The following is a 23431-nucleotide window of genomic DNA, read 5'->3' on the forward strand; positions in this document are numbered from 1 at the left end:
CTGTTTTATTTTAAGCCTCATTGAACTAGACTATGTTCTGGATAATATGAGGTATGATTGTCTACATAAATAAGTGACCTTATGTTGATTGCTGTCCTGGTTTCTCTGGTATGCTAGTGACAAACCTTCCTTTTTTTTTTTTTCAGGCACCAATTTGTAGAAAATAATTTAATATTGAAAATGGGTCCAGTAGATAAAAGAAAGGTGAGTGTCCAAAATGACAGGAATTAGACTGAAGTCCTTCGCTTATGTCTTGTTTCTTTAAAATTTGAAGCCAAATTCAATTTTGCTTGTGGCTATGTTCTATAAATATGTACAGAGTCGTAGTAACAAAATGGTTTCCCTTAGCATGTACGTACCGCATAAACCTTTAGTTCATAAGTACAGGAAACTTCTGTAAAGCAGTCGAGCTTCGCTGTGAGTGACAGGGTTTGAACACATACCAACAAATTCTATATATGGTGCTCAAAATTGTGCAAGTTATATAAAAATGACTTTTCTAGCGTTGGAAAGGTTTGGTTCTGAGCACCACAAAATTATATGAAATTTTCTTATTAAAAAATGTTTTTTTATTTTAAATGTAAAGTACTAGTTCTTATTTGGTTTCTAGCTCAAAATTGTGCGCACACATTTGGGTGCACTCAATTTGAGCGCAATATTCAATTGAATAATGAGCCAATTATTGCCAACAAGCAAAAAAAGCCCATTTCTGCAAAAATGAAACGGGCCCTAGAAAGGCTATCGGCTGAGCGATTTCTTGTCTTGTCTCTCCCCTGCCCTCCCCTCCATGTCCAGCGATTCTCCCCTCCCCTCTATGTCCAGTGACTTGCCTCAGCCCCCACCTGCCCCCATTTTAAGCACCCGAGTTCCAGTTCAACCCCAGTTCTCACCTACCTGCCCTCTTCTCTCACAACAGCCCTCCTTTCCTTCCTGCCGCCCTTCCTTTAAAACTTTTGTTTTACCTGAAGTCGCAGTGGCATCAGTGAAAGCGGCAGGCTTGGCTCGGCTCGCCTCCAGCCTTCCCTTTCCTTCTCTCTGTGTCCCGGCCTCCTCTGACTTAATTTCCTCTTTTTGCGAGGGCGGGACACTGAGAGGGAAGGGAAGGCTGGAGGCAAGCCAATTATGTAGTACCTCATTTGCATATGGTTACGAACCCAGCCATCCAGGGATGCAGATTGATTAATTATTATATAGGAGATAACTGGGCACTAACAATCGATTACTGGTGCTAATTGGCAATTATTTAAATTTACATGCGCATCTTCCTAGTCAGTATTCTATAAAGATGTGCGCATAAATTTGTAGACGTATTTTAATCTGTCTTTTATGCATGTCCATTGTTTTTAGACCCCTGATGTAGACTTTATGCTGAATGATGTATGTCGGGTCTTGAAGAATAAAGGTTTTGATCATTAAAGTTCCTCGTTCTTCTGTTCCTTTGTGGGAGAGCCCTGCTGATTACACTACTCCTGGTTTCTACTGACGTATTGATACCTGGTCCTCCGCTTCTGCGGTGTTCTCCCCCCCCCCCCCCCCCCCCCCCCGCATAAATTTGCAGCGTGATAGAATATGGCAGATCTGCGCCTAATTTAGATGCAGAGATTTACACCAGTCAGTGTAAATCCTCACGCTCAAAATTGGGTGCAGATCCCTGCACTCAGTGCACTGCACCCAACTCGGAGCGCCATTTATAGAATAGCGCTTAGCACTCATTTGCACCGTTTACTGAATTTAGCCCATCGTATTTGTATTTTCTTTGTTTTGCTCGCTACACTAGCACAAAATCAATGGCATTAATTTAGTCCTGTGCCTGTAAGTAGTGGTGAGGTCCCTAAAGACATAACTGATCAGGGTTGATTAGAATCTTTTAGATTATATCTATTCCTCACATATTCCTGTTTCCTGCTTTGATGTTAAAGACGACATAACTATCAATAATCCCATAGAGAAATACACTTTCATATTCTACTTTCTTCTTTCTTTAATTTTATTAAATGTGCTAGGTGTGAGCCAAGGACTGGGTTGAGAACACCTGTTTCCCCCCTCCCCCCGTGTAAATGTTTGTTAAATTTTTGAAAAAAGGTCACGGTGGGACTCTGTAGATGGTGCTTAGCATGGCATAGGGTTAGAATTTGTCGAATAGAATGGTCTTTAGTTTTTTGCGCAGCTGTAGATAGTTCAAGTCTGTGAGCACTGAGGCTGGAAGCGAGTTCCATTCAGTAATGACTCAGGTGAATAAGGATTTGATCTGATGCTCACACTTTGTGCTCTTTATAATGGGTAACTTCAGTAGTAAGTTGTCTTGGTTTCTGGTTGAGTTATGACAGTGGGCAAAGAGATGAGTCAGCAGTTCTGAGGAGAGCCCATGTAGTATTTGGAAGACCAGATGGTTTTGAAGATGATTTTGGCATGAACGCAGAACCAACGTAGTTGTCTTAGGTGAGCAAGAGACGCTCTTGAACTTCCTTAGTCGGAAGATCAAACGTACTGCCATGTTTTGGATGAGTTGAGTTCGGTTAGTAGTTTGCTGTTCAGGCCGGTATATAGGGAGTTGCAGTAATCCATGTTAGATATAACCAACGCGAGGACTAGTAAGGAGAAAAGAGGTTTTTGGCAGTATGATTTTATTAGCCTTAGCTGGTATAAATGGATGAAAGATTTTTTCCATACTTGGTTGATCTGGGTTTTGAAGGTGAGTGAGGAGTCCAGGGTGAATCCTAAAATCTTTGATTCTTTTGCTATGCAGAGGTTTATACCGTTGGGCAGGATTATTAGAGGGAATGTTTTCCTGGAAGATGGAGAACCATAGTAGTTTTGTCTTGGTCTAGTTTAGTTGGAATGTGTGGAACTGATGGATTTTGTTATAGCACGGAGGATCCTGTCAGAGGTTTTGGTGAGTGTGGGTCCTTCAGGAACTAGCATTAGAATGTTGTCGGTGAATGAGAAGATGTGTTCCCCATTCTCCTAAAGTGATTTGGAGAAAGGTATTCATGTACAAGTTAAACAGTAAGGGGGACAGAGGGGAACCCTGGGGCACTCCACATGGAGGGTGTCCAGGTTTTGTACATTACACTTTCTTTCCAAACTGTGTATGAGCGGTTTTGCAGGAAGTTGCTAAACCAGTTCAGGACAGGGACTGACAGGCCAGTCACTGAGTCTGGTTAATAGTAGATCGTGATCTACAGAATCAGATGCGGCTGAAATGTCATACTGGAGTAGGATGGTCTGTTTGCTATTCACCAGTTGCTCTCTTACTCTGGTAGTTAGTACCAGTAAGAGGGATTTGGTGCTGTGTTGCGATCTGAATCTGAATTGTGTGGGGTGATAGCAGTAAAATTTTGTGATATGTTTGTGAGTTGTTGGCAGATGAGGGTTTCCAACAATTTGGTTAATAAACGTATTTCAGTGATGGGTCTAAATTTAGATGGGATAGGTCTAAATTTGAGGCTTTTGGAATAGGGGTAAGGGTGATGCGGCCCATTTCCTCGGGAAGCTTCCCAGTTGTTAGTAGGCAGTTCAGGAACAAAGTAAGCCATGAGGATCGGTTCTGGAGGGTTGGTGAACATGGTGGGTGGGGGGGGGGGGGGGGGGTGGACAGCTGTCCAGGATGCAAAAACGGGATGATAATTTGGGCAGCAGTGGTAGGAGGTCATTGACGGTGATGGGTTTGAAGGAGTCCCACAGTTAGTCTGCTGGAATCTTGTTTGTTGAGTCGGGTTTTGGAGATAGAAGCCAAATATTGTTTCACCTTAACACACTTACCCTGGCAGCCATTGTTATCAAATATGGCATGGCTTATAGTGCTATATACAGTAACAAAATTTAGCACACATGGCAATCCAGCATTATACAATAACAGTGACAATTCAAAAATATGTGGATAAATGTAAAAGATAGAAAGAGGATGGAATCCAAACAAATCTTACCCCTGTTTAGACAGCAACTCTAGTAGGTGGAAAGAAAGGCCAGTGTGGTGTGTGTCCCAAATATGACAAAACAGGACAGACTTCTATCTGGATGGGCTTGAGCAAACTTCAATGGCAACTCCAGTAGTTAGGAAGTAAGGCCGGTATTTGGTGACTTCTACACTCTGTGAGTCAAAAATAGCAAGGAAAGATCAAGTATACGTATTTTATATCTCATTCAATTCATGTATGCTATGGGTGTATCTCACAGGGAAGGGGAAGATACCTTATGCTTGATAGTGAGTAAAATATTGTTGGATTGTTTTAATCGGGTATTTGTAATGAACATAACTATGCTGCATCCAGAATTATAGAATCACTCTTCAAAATAGCATCCAATATAACTGCCTGCTTGTGATTGGTATGTTGGCAAACTGCCAGTTATCCTATTTGTGATCCCAGTATTTGATCATGAAGAAATGTAACCTTAGTCTTTTTCTTCTCTGTCTACCCCTTCCCCCCCCCCCCCCCCTACCAGGGATTGTTTGCCCGACGACGCCAGTTGCTTCTCACAGAAGGACCACACCTCTATTATGTAGACCCTGTCAACAAAGTTCTGAAAGGAGAAATTCCATGGTCACAAGAACTTCGTTCTGAAGCTAAGAACTTCAAAACATTTTTTGTCCACACAGTGAGTACCATATGCTGAGTCTGGTTTATGAGATTTTACATCTCTGTGTAAGAATTGGGAAAAGGGCAGACAGGGTAACCACTCTGAGCTCAAAACCAAGAAGAAAAGGTACCATGCTGCTCCTTTCAGTCAGTCTGCAAGTACGAGAAGAGCCCAGAAGGGAAAGTATTCCTTGCCCTGGATACAATTTTGTCCCAGCATTTGCCCTCACTGGGAAGTTTTGTTGGCAGTGTTCCTTTTTGTCTAGTCTGCTCACACTATACACACCCATTCATTCCCGCCGTTCCTCTCAGCACACAATCTCCTAGTTATGCCATCCCACACCCAGATCCTTTTGGACTGCACCAGGAGTTCTTTCTTCAGTGTGCTGGCTTCCTACCCTTTGGATCGGAGGGAAACAGCAACACAAATGGACGTGGAGCAGAATCTGTGTAGAGGGCCTCAGATGGAACAAACAAGCAAAGCCAAATGGCCAAGGAAGCAGTTTTATTAAAGGACCTGACATGACTCGTGTTTCGGCGAGTGCCTGCGTCAGGGGTCAGAAATAAGTTGAGGTGTGTGGCATCCTCCTTTGAAAATCTGTGGTTACAGTTGTAAGATCTGCATACAAAAGCGTGCTTCCTGTAGGCTCCAAAAACACTTTCAGGCAGGCCCTGTCCCATTGGCAATTTATTTATAAATAAGACTTTTTGATTTTAGGTGGTGGTTTTTTTTTGTTTGTTTTTTGTTTTTTTACTGTTTATTTTTTATTAAACTTTAAACATAATACAACAGAACATAAAAACCAACAAATGTCTCAATCCTAAACCTACACTGGAAGATAGCTGATAACATACTGTCACTCTTCAGTACGTGGCTCACACCGCCAATTCCCGGTATAACCCCTGATCCCTCCCGCTTATATTATTACTGTTTCCAGCATAATAAAACTAGTCCCATGATAAAACTAGCTTTGAATTTTAGGTTTTAACCAATAAACGCCACCAAAAAAATTAAATAGGCATTTATTGGATAACCACCAGGTATGTTTATTTCCTCTTGTGTACTCTCACCCCCTTCTACTGGTTTGTCTTGTATCCTCCACTCAGGTGTTCTGCTTTTTCTGTGCTGACATCTTCTAAGTGACGCAAATGTACATACGGGGGGGGGGGGGGGGGGGGGGGGGGGGGGGGGGGGGGGGGGCAATTCTATAAGCTCTTGTCTAGAATTATGCATGATTTATGCATATCAAAGGCGCCAATATTGGTATCATAGAAACATGATGGCAAATAAAGGCCAAATGACCCATCCGGTCTGCCCATCCTCTGTAACCCCCAATTCTAAAGCGATCCCGCATGCTTATCCCATGCCTTTTTAAATTCTGGAACAGTCCTAGACTTCACCACCTCCACCGGGAGGCCATTCCACGCCTCCACCACCCTTTCTGTGAAATAATACTTCCTTAGCCTATTCCCTCTTCGCTTTGTCATATGCCCCCTCATTCCAGAGCTCCCCTTCATTTGGAAAAGGCTCTCTTCCTGTACATAAATGCCCTTGTGATATTTAAACGTTTCTGTCATGTCTCCTCTCTTCCAGCGTATACATGTTGAGGTGTGTAAGTGCAGTAGGTGCCTTGTGGCCACGCATTCGCGTGTTTTTCTTCTTGATGGCCCTTTTTTCCCGCCACCATCGATGATTTTGACCTCGGCGCCGCAATTTTTCCGTCGATGACATCTGGGATACCCAGCGGCTTCAAAAAGTGTGGTCGGTGCGGCCGGCAGATCTCGCTTTCCGACACCCACGCTTGGTGCCTTCAGTGCCTCGGGCCTGAGCGTAATCCCAAAGCATGTAACTTTTGTCTCAGCTTGAAGAAGCGGACACAGGTAGCAAGGCAAGCTCAACGGGATCGGATTTTTGGAGCTTGCGCCGGCCTGTCGGCAGCATCGGCACCGGTGGCATCAACTTCGACAGCATCGGCACCGGCGGCGTTGACTTCGGCTCCGGACATGGCATCGACCTCAGGAGTACAGGTATCACCGGCCCGACGACCATCTTTAGCTGGGAGCAGTGAGCAGCCGAGTGGGCCTCCGCCTGCCTCGGCAGTTCCTGCTGTGCAGGGCCATTGGGACCGACCCCTTTCGGACCCGACCCCGAGGAGGTGTGTGGATTCCACGTCCTCGTCGGTACCGCGGAGTGCCAATGACGTGCATCGAAAGAAGGTGGCTAAGAAGCATCGTCATCGGTCGCCCCCTTCACACAGTACCGAGAGCTCCGGGGCGTCGAGGGATTCGGCACCCGAGAAGCGTCAACGCCTGGAGGACCGCTCCCCCTCCATCCAAGAGGTGTCGGTCGTCGGGCAGTCCGGTACCATCTCCTGGCCCCGTGCAGATTCGAGCACCGATTACTGCACCGGCCCCTCAGCCTTTCCCGACGGAGACTTTCGACGAGCACCTCCGAGCCATTCTTCCAGGTATCCTGGAAGGGCTGCTGCACCAGTCTGTACCGTTGACGGAAGCATCGGCTGGCTCTGGCCCTGTGATGCGGTCGTTGACACCAGTACTGCTTGCGGCATCGGTGTCGGCCGCCACTCAGGTGGAATCCCTGTCGATGTCATTCCATACATTCACATATCATTACTATTTGGAAAGAGATTCTTAGCATGACAGCAGGTTTGGTCAGCCTGTCCTCTGACATTTCTGATGTTGGGGAAAGTGAATTATCAACATGGGTTATGACTAAGATGGGTTATTTTAGCACGGGTCCAATTTTATGTAATGAGATCTAGTTACTAGTAACTCATGTTAACAGTAAAATAACCTATCTTAATGTTGATATCTTAACCATTGCAAACCGTACGAGGAGAGACTTGCTGACCTGAACATGTATATCTTGGAGGTAAAAAGAACCAGGGGAGATATGATACAGACGTTCAAATATTTGAAAGGTATTAATCCGCAAATGAACCTTTTCCGGAGTCGGGAAGGCAGTAGAACTAGAGGACATGAATTGAGGTTGAAGGGGGGCAGACTCAGTACTAACGTCGGGAAGTATTTTTTCACGGAGAGGGTGGTGGATATGTGGAATGCCCTCCCGTGGGAGGTGGTGGAGATGAAAAAGGTAATGGAATTCAAGCATGCATGGGGTAAACAGAAAGGAATCCTGTTTAGAAGGAATGCTTCCGTGGAATCTTAGCGGAGATTGGGTGGCGACGCCGGTAATTGGAAACAAAAAGGGAGTTGGGCAGACTTCTACGGTCTACGCCCTGATCTACTACTACTTATCATTTCTATAGCGCTACTAGACGTACGCAGCTCTGTACACTCGAACATGAAGAGACAGTCCCTGCTTGACAGAGCTTACAATCTAATTAGGACAGACAAACAGGACAAGCAAGAGATAAGGGAATATTAAAGTGAGGATGATAAAATAAGGGTTCTGAACAAGGGTTAGGAGTTAAAAGCCGCATTGAGCCTGCCATGAGTGGGAAAGCGCGGGGTACAAATGTAACAAAAAAAAAAGCAGCATCAAAAAGGTGGACTTTTAGCTTAGATTTGAAGACAGTCAGAGATGGAGCTTGACGTACCGGCTGAGGAAGTCTATTCCAGGCATATGGTGCAGCAAGATAAAAGGAACAGAGTCTGGAGTTAGCAGTGGAGGAGAAGAGTGCAGATAAGAGAGATTTACCCAGTGAATGGAGTTCCTGGGGAGGAATTTAGGGAGAGATGAGAATGGAGAGGTACTGAGGAGCTGCAGAGTGAATGCACTTATAGGTCAGTAAGAGGAGTTTGAACTGTATGCGGAAACGGATAGGAAGCCAGTGAAGTGACTTGAGGAGAGGGCTAATATGAGCATAACGACCCTGGCGGAATATTAGTCGTGCAGCAGAATTTTGAACAGATTGAAGAGGAAAGAGATGGCTAAGTGGGAGACCTGTGAGAAGCAAGTTGCAATAGTCTAAGCGAGAGGTGATAAGAGCATGGATGAGGGTTCTGGTAGTGTGCTCAGAAAGGAAAGGGCGAATTTTGCTGATGATATAGAGAAAGAAACAACAGGTTTTAACAGTCTGTTGAATATGTGCGGAGAAGGAGAGGGAGGAGTCGAAGATGACCCCAAGGTTACAAGCTGATGAGACAGGAAGGATGAGAGTGTTATCCACAGAAATAGAGAATGGGGGAGGAGGAGACGTTGGTTTCGGGGGAAAGAAAAGAAGCTCAGTCTTGGTCATGTTGAGTTTTGATGGCGCTGAGACATCTAGGCAGCAATGTCAGACAGGCAGGCTAATACTTTGGCCTGGATTTCGGCTGAGATTTCTGGTGCGGAGAGGTAGATCTGGGAGTCATCAGCGTAAAGATGATACTGAAAACCATGGGATGACATCAGAGTACCAAGGGAAGAAGTATAGCTGGAGAAGATAAGAAGGTCCCAGGACAGATCCCTGAGGTACACCAACTGACAGTGGGATAGAAGTAGAAGAGGATCCACTAGAGTATAACTAAAGGTATGCTGGGAGAGATAAGAAGAAAACCAGGAAAGAACAGAGCCCTGAAATCCAGTGATCAACAGTGTCAAAAGCAGCAGAAAGATTGAGAAGGATGAGGATAGAATAGAGACCGTGATTGAATAGATAGGGATGGGCTGGAGTGGGCTTCAATATTAGCTTCAGAACTTAGTACAAGAACAGTACTGGGCAGACTTCTATGGTCTGCCCTGAGAAAGGCAAGGAAAATCAAACTATGGTATACATATAAAGTATCACATATCTTGTTGGGCAGACTGGATGGACCATACAGGTCTTTATCTGCCGTCATTTACTATGTTACTATGTAATCCTCCCCCCCCCCCCCCCCCCCCCCAAAAAAAAAAAAAAAATCCAGCTGTATACCACCTAGTGCCTTTTCTTTGTCTTTCCTATGACTAGTGAGTCCTAGATGTGAGAAACCAAGTTACTTACCTGCAGCAGGTGTTCATTGTGTACAATAGGCTACAAGTCTCCTTGTATGACTCCCTTGGGAGTATTCTCTAGGCTTAATTAGTAGATGACGGCAGAAAAGATCTGCACGGTCCACCCAGTCTGCCCAACAAGATAAACTCACGTGTCATTTTTTTGTGTATACCTTACCTTGATTTGTACCTGTCTTTTTCAGGGCACAGACCGTATAAGTCAGCCCTGCCTCCCACTGCCGGCTAAGCTTCTGGGGATCCCTTCCTTCTGAGGAGGATTCAAATTGAAAGTGGTCCTGCACAATAATGCAAGGGTGGGACATGCACTGCATTCATATCCGAGATGCTTAGAACATAAGCGTAGCCTTACTGGGTCAGACCAATGGTCCATCTAGCCCAGTATTCTGTCTTCCAAAAAGTGGCCCAAGCCAGGTCACAAGTACCTGGCAGAAACCCAAATCATGGCAACACTCCATACTACAAATCCCAGGGCAAGCAGTTGCTTCCCCATGTCTGTCTCAATAGCAAACTATGGACTTTTCCTCCAGGAATTTGTCCAAACCTTTTTTAAACCCAGATACGCTAATCCCTGTTACCACCTCCAGCAGAGAGTTCCAGAGCTTAACTATTCATTGAGTGAAAAAATATTTCCTCCTATTTGTTTTACAAGTATTTCCATGTCCCCTAGTCTTTGTACCTTTAGAACAATTAAAAGAAATTTGATTTACTTCTACTCTACATTTACTGTGTGGGCTCCATCAGATGATATCGCCTGGATGTGAGGACCTCTATCCTGTTGTTGACAGTGAATACCTGCTATAGGTTAAGTAATTAAGCTACATTTCAGTCCAACAGTTTACTTTGAAACAAATTTATACCAGAGTGAAGAGTTAATCCTGTTTATGCCCTGCCAGAGCAGCGTTTTTACTCATTCTGCAAGGCTAACCAGTTCCTCTGAAAACTTTGTAGACCTTTTAACTTCATACATGTAATACTTTGTGTTAATTATGTGTAAAGAATCTCCATACTAATTGAATTTCTCCGAATACTTTTTCAGAATTATGGTCTAATCGTGGCATTGGTATTTACAGTTTCAGGAAGTTTTCCTATCTTTCTGTCATTTAAGTCCATAAACTTTTTTTTTTCTTTTTTTTTTTTCAAGCCTAACAGAACTTATTACCTGATGGACCCAAGTGGCAATGCGCATAAGTGGTGCAAGAAGATACAGGAAGTCTGGCGGCACCGATACCAGACCCATCAGAACGCTGGCATATAACAGTGCTGCTCCTCCAGAATGTCCATGTCGTCTCCTTACTTGCTGCTAGAACTCCCCCCAGTTAACAGACTCTGCAGCAGGTCCGAAGAACCTTCCCAGACCACCAAGTCACCATCACCAAGGGAAAGCATCTGAAATATTGTTTATTTTTTTAAAAACAAATGGAATTCAGGGTTGCTTTGCTTGCTCTTCGTGCTTTCGTTGAGGCTTCCACATGCATATCATTGCTGTGAAGAACTTGGTTTCTTTTGTACCCTTCTCTGCTACAGACTAGTGATTAAACCTTGCATTACTAGATTCTCTTCAGATCTGGTGAGAAAAGGTCACTGTGCACACACAATCCCAGTTGCATATACCAGTCCTGTGTTCTGTGGGGCTTTAAATATTTTTGTGGGTTTCTTTTTTGATCATCGATAAACTATTTTATCAGGGAGCTGTCAAATGACTACGCCGAGGTGAAACAATCTCTTTTCTTGTGTCTTTGCTGTGTGACACTTGCCGCGAAAGTCGGTCACACCTTTGCATAACTTCATATATAAGATTTTACATGGTACTTCTGCTTGCATCACAGAATAAAATGAATGTCTAAGACACATTGACTTAATAATGGTCTGAAAAAAGTAGGATGCAGATTGCAAGAATGAAAAGCACTGCAAACGGCACTGAAAATGTTTCAACAGCTATTTACATTTTATTTAAATTATGAACCTGAATTTAAATGGGCACTGATTTGAGTTTTAATTGGGCTCATCTGGCTGAAGGACTATACATTTACTTGTACTTTTAATAAGTACTCAAATTAACTGGGTAGTATAAAATTTTAGTACAGAAATGGAAATTGCTGTTCATTGTATAAGAAGATGAATTCACATCCCCTTGTTTTTCCACTGTGTGCATGTGGTATCGATTTTAGCGGGAACAGTCCCTTTACTTTTCATAGAGGTGTGTGAACATTTTGCAATACAGTGGGAAGGCTTGAGGTTTGACTCCACACTTGTCTAAATTTGCAAGTATATTTGCGCCGTTCATTTGCAAGAACATCTGACAAACCTGCTTTAATCCATTCTGAAATCCATTCAAGATTTCGTTGTATTAGGCAACTGAAGTAATCACAAACCAGTAAGAGTGAAAAGAAAAAAATTGATACATTCAGTGGGGGGAAGGGAGAGAGAGAAGTGTATGGTACTAGAGGCAATATTTGTGTTTAATTTTTAATCAGACATTAAGTGGTTGTGGTCAGGAACATTTCGGAGTACAAAACCTTGTATATGAGAATCATTCAAGAGGTAAATTAAACATTTCCAGCTCAAATTGAGGCCCTTAAAAACTCCTGCAGCAGGTGTAAAAATCTGTCATGTTTAGTCTTGCAAGAAACAAAAACTAATGTACAGAATAAAAAGATAAAAACACATGCTTGTAAACTGTGTAAATCACCTAGTAGTCCGCTTGAATGACTATGTATGTGGATAATTTTATTGTCAAAAAGCCTCCCATAATGACCATGTCTAAGTCACTTGGATGTTTAGCCAAACATATTAAGTGGTGGCGGCACCTAGATCAGCTGTATGTGTCCAGCTAAAAAAAAAAAAAAAAAAAATTAGAAAATAATAAACCTGGTTGTAGTTCATTAGCTGTCCTTCAGGTTGGTGGCAGTCAATTATAATGTGTAATAATCTCTACCTGGTTTGTAGCTGACTGTGATGTCAAGCAAAGCAAGAAAAAAAAACTTATGAAAAGCAAATAATGCAATGATATTAGGATATACACTTTTGTATTTTTATTCTTTGTATAAGGTTATTTGCTGGCTAATTGTTGGCCTCTAGTTCAGTCTGTGTTATTTAAATTCTAATATATGAATTGTTTGGATTGAGTTCATGTTTGGGGCCATGTTGTTGTATGTATTGATGTGCAGCCTTGAATGTGAATAATTATTGTAAACTATATTTTACAACTTTTTTTTCTGGCTTTATTATATACATTTTCTATTTGGTCAATGATTTAATCATACTGCTCATAATTTAATGAATCTGTTTATTCTGCTCTGTCGGAGTACTTGTGCTTTAGATGTAGTTACTGAATGATGAATTTTTCACATATGCTCTGTAGTCTTGTAATAAAAAGCATGTAGGGTGTAGGTGTAAAAGCACTGTGTGTTTTTGTTTTAAGCATTTGCAAGGTTTTCTCTGTGCATTCCTGTGAAGTGAAGTTGGTGACATGATGCCATCACACACACATCCTTTGAGAATTGTTTTTTTTGTCCTGTTCTACTTACTTAGTATCCATCTTCCATTCATAAAGTTCTAAACCTATCTTTTTGGGAAATTCTTCGTCAGCTAGTAGTGCTTCCTATTTGCAGTGAAGAGTGCACATTTGGTTATGAATAGAACAGCATTGCGCTTAGGGTGAGGGTGAAGAACTGCTCATTTGTGTGGCTTACGTTGGAGGAAGGGGGTGCATGAATAGATTGATGATTCCCCTAGAATCTGATGCTTTCTTGCCTCCTCATTTTTTTGTAGCCATTTGGTGGATTTTATTACATCTAGGATACGTCAGTGAAGAAAAGTAAAAGGCATAATCAGATTTCAAATATTTGAATGATCAGCCTTTGATAAGTTACCAGAAGGGTGATATTCTCAATAGAATTTGAAGGAGGAGAGATGGCTGTATAAAACTAGAATGAGATTCCAAATTCATTTGACAAAATACTTTCTCACTTTCCAAGTGCTAAGACCGGAAGCAGACTTACAGCAGATGCGATATGAGCCAACACCGACAGTGTTTCAAACATGGTGATCAACATAGGGGGCTTCAAAAGATTGGACAAGTTCTTTGAGGAAAAGTCCGTTAAAATATTATTAACCAGGTAGGGTTGGGAGAGCCATTGTTCATATTACCACACTGAGTTTCACAAAAACCGTAACGATATAATCTCAAAACCAAAAAAAATATTGTACATACTGAATATAACAATAAACAAAGTTATATTAAGAGGGGGGAAAAAAAAAAGCCTCAGAACGCCGTCAGAGATTAAAGGTTAAGTCTAGACTAGAAAGGTTAGTCACTTCACTGGTAACATTGAATACAAAACAAAAAAAAAGCCATTGTTCATCCCTAGAACGGAGCCATGAAAAATATTTTTTGGGATCTGTTGGGTATTTGTGACCCAGCCTGGTCCCTGTCAGAGACCAGGGGGTTCGTTTACTAAGCGAATGGAGGAGTGGCCTAGTGGTTAGGGTGGTGGACTTTGGTCCTGGGGAACTGAGTTTGATTCCCACTTCAGGCACAGGCAGCTCCTTGTGACTCTGGGCAAGTCACTTAACCCTCTATTGCCCCATGTAAGCCGCATTGAGCCTGCCATGAGTGGGAAAGCGCAGGGTACAAATGTAACAAAAATAAAATAGATACTATTGGAGGTTCTACATGGAATGTTGCTACTATTGGAGATTCTACATGGAATGTTGCTATTCCACTAGCAACATTCCATGTACAAGGCTGCGCAGGCTTCTGTTTCTGTGAGTCTGACGTCCAGCACGTACGTGCAGGACGTCAGACTCACAGAAGCAGAAGCCTACGCGTTCATATTGGTGATCTGCAAGGGCCGACTTCTACATGGAATGTTGCTAGTGGAATAGCAACATTCCATGTAGAATCTCAAATAGTAGCAACAGTGGAGGAGTGGCCTAGTGGTTAGGGTGGTGGACTTTGGTCCTGGGGAACTGAGTTCGATTCCCACTTCAGGCACAGGCAGCTCCTTGTGACTCTGGGCAAGTCACTTAACCCTCTATTGCCCCATGTAAGCCGCATTGAGCCTGCCATGAGTGGGAAAGCGCAGGGTACAAATGTAACAAAAATAAAATAGATACTATTGGAGATTCTACATGGAATGTTGCTACTCCACTAGCAACATTCCATGTAGAAGGCTGCGCAGGCTTCTGTTTCTCACAGAAGCAGAAGCCTGTGCGTTCATATTGGTGATCTGCAAGGGCCGACTTCTACATGGAATGTTGCTAGTGGAATAGCAACATTCCATGTAGAATCTCAAATAGTAGCAACAGTGGAGGAGTGGCCTAGTGGTTAGGGTGGTGGACTTTGGTCCTGAGGAACTGAGTTCGATTCCCACCTCAGGCACAGGCAGCTCCTTGTGACTCTGGGCAAGTCACTTAACCCTCCATTGCCCCATGTAAGCCGCATTGAGCCTGCCATGAGTGGGAAAGCGCAGGGTACAAATGTAACAAAAATAAATAGATACTATTGGAGATTCTACATGGAATGTTGCTATTCCACTAGCAACATTCCATGTAGAAGGCTGCGCAGGCTTCTGTTTCTGTGAGTCTGACGTCCTGCACGTACGTGCTGGACGTCAGACTCACAGAAGCAGAAGCCTGCGCGGCCACTTTGGTGATCTGCAAGGGCCGACTTCTACATGGAATGTTGCTAGTGGAATAGCAACGTTCCATGTAGAATCTCAAATAGTAGCAACAGTGGAGGAGTGGCCTAGTGGTTAGGGTGGTGGACTTTGGTCCTGAGGAACTGAGTTGGATTCCCACTTCAGGCACAGGCAGCTCCTTGTGCCTCTGGGCAAGTCACTTAACCCTCCATTGCCCCATGTAAGCCGCATTGAGCCTGCCATGAGTGGGAAAGCGCGGGGTACAAATGTAATAAAAATAAGCTGCGGTAAAAGGGGACCTGCATTAGCGTGTGCTTTTGACATGCACTGAGGCCCCCCTTTTACCACAGCAGGTGAAAAGCTGTCGTCTTCTTTTTTTTTTCCTCAAAAAGAAATGGTTGTGCAGTAAGTGAACCGCTTGTCGCATGACCATTTTGGGGGGAAGCACTTACCGCTACCTATTGAGGTGGCGGTAAGGGCTCCTGTGCTAACCCGGCAGCATACGGTGCTGCTGGATTACCACCGGTGCTACAAAAATAGAAAATATTTTTGTACTGCCGGAAACGGCACGCACTGGGAGTGGGAACGCCTGCCAGGCTCCTGCACTAGTTCCAGCTTGCTGTTCGGCAAACCTGTTGCTCTGTGCCAACCCTTTAGTAATAGAGCCCCTAGATGCGGGATACAATGGGCCTTGGTCTGACACAGTACAGCTTTTATATATGTATAGATATATAAAATGGTAAAGGAGGAAGGTCAGAGATTGTATAATATCTGTGGCACCACATTATACCAGTGTACAGATACATAGAGCTATGAGGCCACAAAGCTCGTGTACTATGTCAGTTTTTGGGGCCTTTGAAACTGCTTTTCAACCCAGTCCTCGGGGTACACCCAGCCAGTCACAGACAGATTTTTAGGATATCCGCGATGACTATATATGAGATATATATGAATGCACTTCCTCCTCAGTATGCCAGTCTATCTCATACATATTGATTGTGGATAGCTGGAAAACTCAACTGGCTGGGTGTTCCTTTAAGGGACAGGGTTGAGAAGCCCTGGTTTAAAAGGTATAAGATGAGTCATACTTGTTTAGACCAAAGTTCAGCGAGGCCAGAAATTCTGTTTTTGACCATGGTTGACCAAGATCATTTGGCAGTTCAAAGACTAAGATCCATTCCTTGTTTCTTTCTCCCAGAGATCAGCAGTGCCTTTCCTCAAATCTTTCTGGCTATTAATTGTTTATGGATTTTTCCTCAAGTAACTTGTCCAAGCCCTTCTTAAAATCCAGCCATGTTTGATGCCTTGACCAACAAATTCCACACACTAATTGTGTGTAGTTTGAAAGAATACTTGACCAAATGTTGCTTAAATGTTAGTACTATGCCTAGGAGACATTCCATGAACCTGGTTGAAAGGATAAATGACAGCAGCAGCAATGATATAAAAATTAGTTATTTGATTCTGCAGTAAAAGTGGATGCTTGGGCTGATGTGAGGGGAGAAAAGCATATTGGCAAAACAACATGAATGGAGAAGGGTGAGGATTTCCATAGCCTACCTTCTCTTTTAGTAGTAGCCCTGCCTAAACTCGACTAGATGCAGTGGCCATTTGCTTTACAAAGGCGTTGGCTTGGTTTTGATGGAGGAGCCTATGATGTGTCATCCAAGTTAAGAAAGTATGGTACCATCCTATTTAGGCAACATGCTACAGCAAGCAGCATCCCTCTTCCCCCCCCCCCCCCCCCCCCCCCCCCCCGAAGCAGAGGTGGTGACTACTGGACCCAGACCAAGGAGGAATCAAGTATCCTGCCAGGGACAAACAGTTGGTGGAAGAAACTTGTAACTATAACATTTTTATTCAAGTTTAGCTAGAATCTTCTGGTGATGTGGACTTAGAAATCAGTTAGATTGCAGTCTTCACTTTACAGACCTGTGCAAATAGTTTTCAAAATTGTGCTGCTCTGTACTATCAGAGTATCAACAGGAAAAAATGTCTCACATTTTCTGTTTCTTAGGCCACCATTTTGGAGTTTCTATAATCATTCATGACTCCAGTGATCCAGTGTTCAAGAACAAAGACTTGCAGGTAATTGATATGTTGAGTACGGTCTTCTCACTTGGATTAGTAAATTGTCCTGAAGGGCTTTTCTTTTCCATACCTTCATTCATCTGTATGACCTAAGCTACTGAGACAAGCACATGGATACCATTAGTTTTTATTCCTGACCTTTACTATCACTTTAGTGCAGTCTGTTGTTTAATGTACTGTGTGTTACATATTAACAAAAACTGATGAAATTTAAAAAATATATATGTGGGATAAACAAAGGATCCCCATCTGGAAGGGGGTGAGGGCTTGCAATCAAAACAAAACTTAATTTCATATCTGATGTGTGGTGCAGTGGTGCTTAGACAGCTACTCAAAAATTGGGAAGTAAGGCCAGTGTAGGACAGACTTCTACAATCTATGTCCTGAAAATGGCAAGACATCAGGATGAGTGGAGTGGGCTTTGATTGCAACTCCAGTAGTTAGGAAGGGGTCCTTCAACAATTGGTCTAACGGCAGTTTGTCTAATAGACAATTGGTCTAAAATACATTATGGCTAATGGGTCAGTTGGTCTAAAAAGAAAAGATGAGACAGGATACTGATGCAAAAAATTGTCATTTTGTAAGAAAAAGCTACAGCAAGATACAGGTCTCAGTTCTTTTGATTTTTAGAAACCAAAGAGTAGCACACAGACTTTATAGAAGAAGTTAATCTTATGTGGTGGTGTTTCAGATTACAGGATTCTTGGTGCCTATGGTGTCCATGTTGGGGCTTGTGCTTTCTGTGTCATGAGGTGGAGTTCAAGGAAGAGGCATGATGTTTCCCTTGTGTGGGTTCTTTTGTCTGCTGTATCCCATGTTTGTTGCCTAGTGTCGAGTAAAGTCAGTTGTGCTCCTTCTGCTCCCCAAGGTCTCAGTGAGCATCTGCAGTTTTCATGAATCTTTTCTTTGGTGGTCTGTGCTGTGGGTGTGTGGCAAGCACAGGTGAGGGCTCTTGGTTGAGCTCCTGCACTGGTAGGGAATCCTGTGTCTGCTCCAAGTGGTATGATCAGGAGAGCAAAGCCAGTGCTGATGTAGTAGGTAGACCTTGGAAGGTGTTCCCTTGCTCTGATTGGACCAGCATTGACCTGTTCTTGGATTGGCTGCAGCAGCAGCAGCTGCCGCCTAACATGGCCAAAATCAGGGGAGGGCCTAATAGTGGCAAGGCTCCAGTGGTAGCATTGGCTGGAATGAGAGCAAGACCCAGCGGTGGAGCAGGAAGACTTGCCTGTGAGAACAGAGTGGAGGTGGGCTCTGGACCACTTCTCTGAGCTGGACTTGGTGGAGCAGGGAGGCTTGACTGTGAAAATAGTGTGCACATGGGATGGACCCTAGAAAGAAAAGCCCCCGTGAGACGCGGGGGTTTAGGGGACCACAGTCAAACTGACTGCTAGGCATTATGCTAGCCACACTGTAGTTATTTTAAAAGCGTAGATTGTGGGCAATGTCATGTAGGATTAATGCCTTGATTAAATTAAAGCATGTGCTGTATTCTCATTATTGACTTTAAAAAAAGTGATCTGCCACATGACAAATGTATGACTTCATATTTTTATCTTGATTAATTTGTAGACCAATTGTTCATTAGACAAATTGTTTCCTTAAATGAATTGACCATTAGATGAACTGTCATTAGCTGAATTGTACCAAACCCACTGTAAAGTAAAATCAGGGCCAGGCAAAGATAGGTCAGGATCAAGTAGTGTATTTTATATCGATTTATATCATTTTGTATGAAAATGGGTGTTGTTTCTGTATGGTGGTGTGATATTACAACATCATATAGAACTCTTATATGCGATATGAATTTCCATATTTTGAGCACTTTTGAATTTTATATTTGACTTTGAACTGTTTCTATTAAATGCATCTTCTAGCAGTGATACTGCTACTGTGCAACCAAACAGCACTTCTTAAGGACCCCCCCCAACTATACTTACTGTGGCTTTAGAATTTTTCCAGACTTTAAAACTACTTGTTTTTATCACTTTATACAGGAGCTGGTGTTGTTGCCAGTCTCTGTTTTTGTGCCCCCCCCCCCTTGCTTCCCAGTAATCTCAGGGATCCAAACATGGGCTTCCCCCACGCATGCACAATTGCATTTTTTTGTGATTCATACCAAAAATAGGACCCTACATACCAAGGGACCCCCCTCTGGATCCTAATTGGTATCACCAGCCCTTTTAAAATTTAATACATTGCTTGTCCAGGGCTTAAAATATGCCCCAGGGCCTTCCCGGAACTTGCTGTCCTGCACTGCCCATTTCCATGGATGATGGGGGGGAGGGGGGGGGGTGACATCATTGCTTATGTGTGCGCATGGCATCAGTACTCCAGCCCAGGCGTGAGCTCAGCCAGGGCTTCTCTTATTTGGCTCTGCCACTCTCCCTAACACCTCTGCCAGCCCAGGACAGCTGTGGTTAGGCCCCCTGGTAAAATTTTTTAAAATATAAATTTTAACCTCTGGTTACAATAGGAAAGCTTTTAGAGGTGTGCTAGTCTCACTACAATTTTCACATTTAAAAAGAATTGGAAGCCCTCAAGTTTAGCACGGGCCCACTGAACAGGGTTTTTCTTGCTTGATGGGGGAGAGGCCAAGTTTTGTGGATGCCTATTATTTCTATCCAATATTCAAAACTATTTAAGTTTTGGCATCAGCACTGAATATCTGGGTCTAAGTGCGATGGCTGTGGCCTCCAGAATGATGCAGGTAGAGCTTGATGTAATTTCCTGTTTGGGAGTCGGGCTGCAGCCAGAGCCTGTGGCAGCATGCACAAGGGAATGTGTCTGCTCCAGCCTTCTGCTTGCCACTGCTGGTGACGCAGCAGCCGCGGGCCTGGACCAGATAGAAACACAGATGAACACCAGACTACTCTCATTATAAGGTTCATAAGCCCGCAGCTCTCTAGTGCAACCCCTGTTATCTTTCAATTATTTGTTTTTTTTCATTGTGTGGCCGATAGAGTATCTGATAGCCTAAGTAGCAACAAACGTGATATAGAAAGATGGGACAATGACAGAAAAGAGGGCAAGTCAGCAGCCCTATACCAGCTAAAGAGGATCAGTAGCAGGGGATGGTTGGAGGTAGAGTCAAAGGCAGCTAAGGAGACACCAAAGCTGCCACATGGTCTTCAGCTGCTGCCTGGAGGGGATCCTTCTACTGAAGAATACAGGGTGGATGAGTTGAGAAAGTATGACTGCTGGGGACAAGGTGGGGAAGTTTATAGAGAGAGAATGCCTGTTGGGACAAGGTGGAGGAGATGAAAAAAAGAAGCGAGGAAGATTGCCTACTAAGGTCAGGTAAATGAGTGAGCCAGAAGGAAGAGGGAGGAAAGGGAGACACATGGGGCAAAGCAGGATACGGAGTGGGGAGATGGACGCAATGCAGAATGTGGGGGGAGAGGAGGTGGAGAAACTGGAAATAGGTCTTTTAGTTCCAGCGTGACAATTGATTTCTGAAAAATGGATGGTGTTGAACAGATATTTCATTTGGAAAGAGCAATCTGATTCTTCAGTCAATAAAATATTGGGCATGGCCATCCAATGTAAAAAAAAAAAAAAAAAAAAAAGAATTTACATACCAGCTCAGCATTTCAGAGTTAACAAACCACTTGCAGACAAGGCATCTTTATGTCCAGGAAGAAACTAAAACCCAAGAAGGACAATGGAAATAATTTCAGATCGATGAAATATGCCATGGAAAAATGAACAAAAAACCCCACTTGCTCAGACTACTCTAACTGAAGCAAGGAAAATGAGGCCAATGTGTCAGAATTATCGTGGTGAAATTACAAACACGATTTTTAAATGGCTAGCGGGTGACTGTCAACTGGTAAACATCATCAATGATTTGGGTCTTCACAATGTAATATCTGCTGCATCAGGAAACGATTCATATGAACTTCTGTCTCATATGCTTGTTAATGAGCGCATATGTCACCTACATGAAAGTGAGAGGATAAAGGTTCAATGTTTATTGATTCAGCCCAAAGTGTTGTTTTAATAGGATACTTTTGGTCATCTTGTGTAAATACTAGAAAGATTAGCTCATCCAACTGATAGCTAGAAATTGCATTCTGTATCTTTAGTGGTTTACAGTTTCACTGACAGAGGTACATTGGAGAGTGTTCTGGAACATTTCAAAAACGTTGCTGAAGAATGGAACTAATTCTGCAGCACTGAAACTGACAATACCAGGAATGTTGTTAAGGCTTCATCTTCACTACTATTCAAGCATTTTCCATTTGTAGCTTGAACTTGGCAATGGAATGTGCAGGAGTTGTTAGCATGCTTGGAAAATCCATAAAATTTCTGGGGCATTTTAAGCATAGCCCTGAAAATTGTATAGAATTTAAAGAACAGCCTAGACTGGGAAAGGGAAATAGGACTTGATATACCGCTTTTCTGTGGTATTTTGCAACTACATTCAAAGCAGTTTACATATATATAGGTACTTATTTTGTACCTGGGGCAATGGAGGGTTAAGTGACTTGCCTAGAGTCACAAGGAGCTGCAGTGGGAATCGAACCCAGTTCCCCAGGATCAAAGTCTGCTGCACTAACCACTAGGCTACTCCATCCTCTTCCTGGAGACTGACCTTGAAAATACAAAGTCTTTGCAAGGATCTTCCTACCTTCTGCAATTCGACTCTGCTAATGATGGAAAGGCTCATTGAAACTAAGGAAACTGTAATTTCTACATTTAAAGAGGCTCATTTTCAAAGCACATGGACTTACAAAGTTCTATAGGTTCCTATGTAACTTTGTCTTAGTGCTTTGAAAATATGTCTATGTGCGTCAAAATCCCAAATTTTGCTATTTAACAGATGGAGATTGGGAGAAGCTAACCAAAACAGTCTGTGTGCTGACACCTTGCAAACTATCATTAAAAAAAGGGGGGGGGGGGGGGGGGGGGGGGGGGGGAAACAGTATTTCCACAGCAGTCAAAGGTGAAAGATGGAGAGTTTCAAGAAGACCAGAAGTCCAAATTCTTCCAAAACATAAAAGGTTTATTCTCCAAATACATGAGAGCTAGGTTAGATTATTTGCTCATTTCTTTATCTCTTTCCCCTGTTTTAGCCTCATCTGACATACAACCTATCCACTTGTATGGCCGTGCCTCAGTTTCTCTCCATTTCAATTCTTCATCACTTTCACGATCCTCCTTTTCCTAGAGACTTAATGCTATATTAAAAGATGATGACTCTAATGCTAAAATCTTACATTTTACTAAGGAATTTTTCTTTAGAAATGAATCTCCTGCATTAACATCAACTACCATTTGGGAAGCTTATAAGGCATCTCTATGAGGAGATATCAGCAGTCAGGCTTGGAATAATAAAACTTTGCTAAAGAACATGCTCTAGAGTAAGATATTAAACAATTAGAAGCAATGTACATGGCAGACACCAACTCATAGTAACATAGTAGATGACAGCAGAAAAAGACCTGCACGGTCCATCCAGTCTGCCCAACAAGACAAACTTATATGTGCTACTTTTTGTGTATATCTTACCTTGGTTTGTAACTGTCATTTTCAGGGCACAGACTGTACAAGTCTGCCCAGCACTATCCCCGCCTCCCAACCACCGGCTCTGGCACAGACTGTATAAGTCTGCCCAGCACTATCCCCGCCTTCCAACCACCAGCCCCGCCTCCCAACCACCGGCTTTGGCACAGACCGTATAAGTCTGCCCAGCACTATCCTCACCTCCCAACCACTTATCACCAACTCAACAACTTATCACCAAATTCTCAAAGCTAAATATCCAGTAGGGCTAGACATGATCTTTATTCAAGCTTCTGGCCACTATTTTGACAATAACAAAATAAGCAAATTATTGGCTAATTTATTTTTAAAGGGAAAAGACGTAAAGAATGTATATCTGTTTTATAAAATGATCAAGGACAGATTGTTAATTCAGCTAAAGATAAAACTGGTTTATTTGAACACTTTTATTCTTCTCTATTCACGTCCAAGGCCAAAGGCTCTGCTCAGAATATCTCCAAATTTTTAGAAACCATTACACACCCTACACTCTGCTCTACTGTCAAAAGAATTTGGATTTTCCTATTTCTGAAAAAGAAATAATTGCAGCCATTAACTTCCCTCGGTGCAAATAAGACCCCTGGTCTTGACGGCATTACTCCAGATTTCTACAAAAA

General features: G+C 42.9%; 1 protein-coding gene across 2 annotated transcripts in view; it reads left to right on the forward strand.

Annotated features, from left to right (window-relative positions):
- Positions 1-12388, forward strand: part of PDPK1 (3-phosphoinositide dependent protein kinase 1) — a 116382-nt gene extending 103994 nt beyond the window's left edge. For both annotated transcript variants that reach the window (XM_030211780.1, XM_030211778.1), the window contains 3 exons: positions 147-204; positions 4444-4596; positions 10679-12388. In XM_030211780.1, coding sequence (XP_030067640.1) covers positions 147-204; positions 4444-4596; positions 10679-10792 — 325 coding nt within the window. In that variant the 3' untranslated portion in view covers positions 10793-12388. The remainder of the gene's footprint in view (positions 1-146; positions 205-4443; positions 4597-10678) is intronic.
- Positions 12389-23431: the final 11043 nt, after the last annotated feature.

The sequence above is a fragment of the Microcaecilia unicolor genome, chromosome 8, assembly GCF_901765095.1.
Source record: "Microcaecilia unicolor chromosome 8, aMicUni1.1, whole genome shotgun sequence".
Classification (NCBI taxonomy): domain Eukaryota; kingdom Metazoa; phylum Chordata; class Amphibia; order Gymnophiona; family Siphonopidae; genus Microcaecilia; species Microcaecilia unicolor.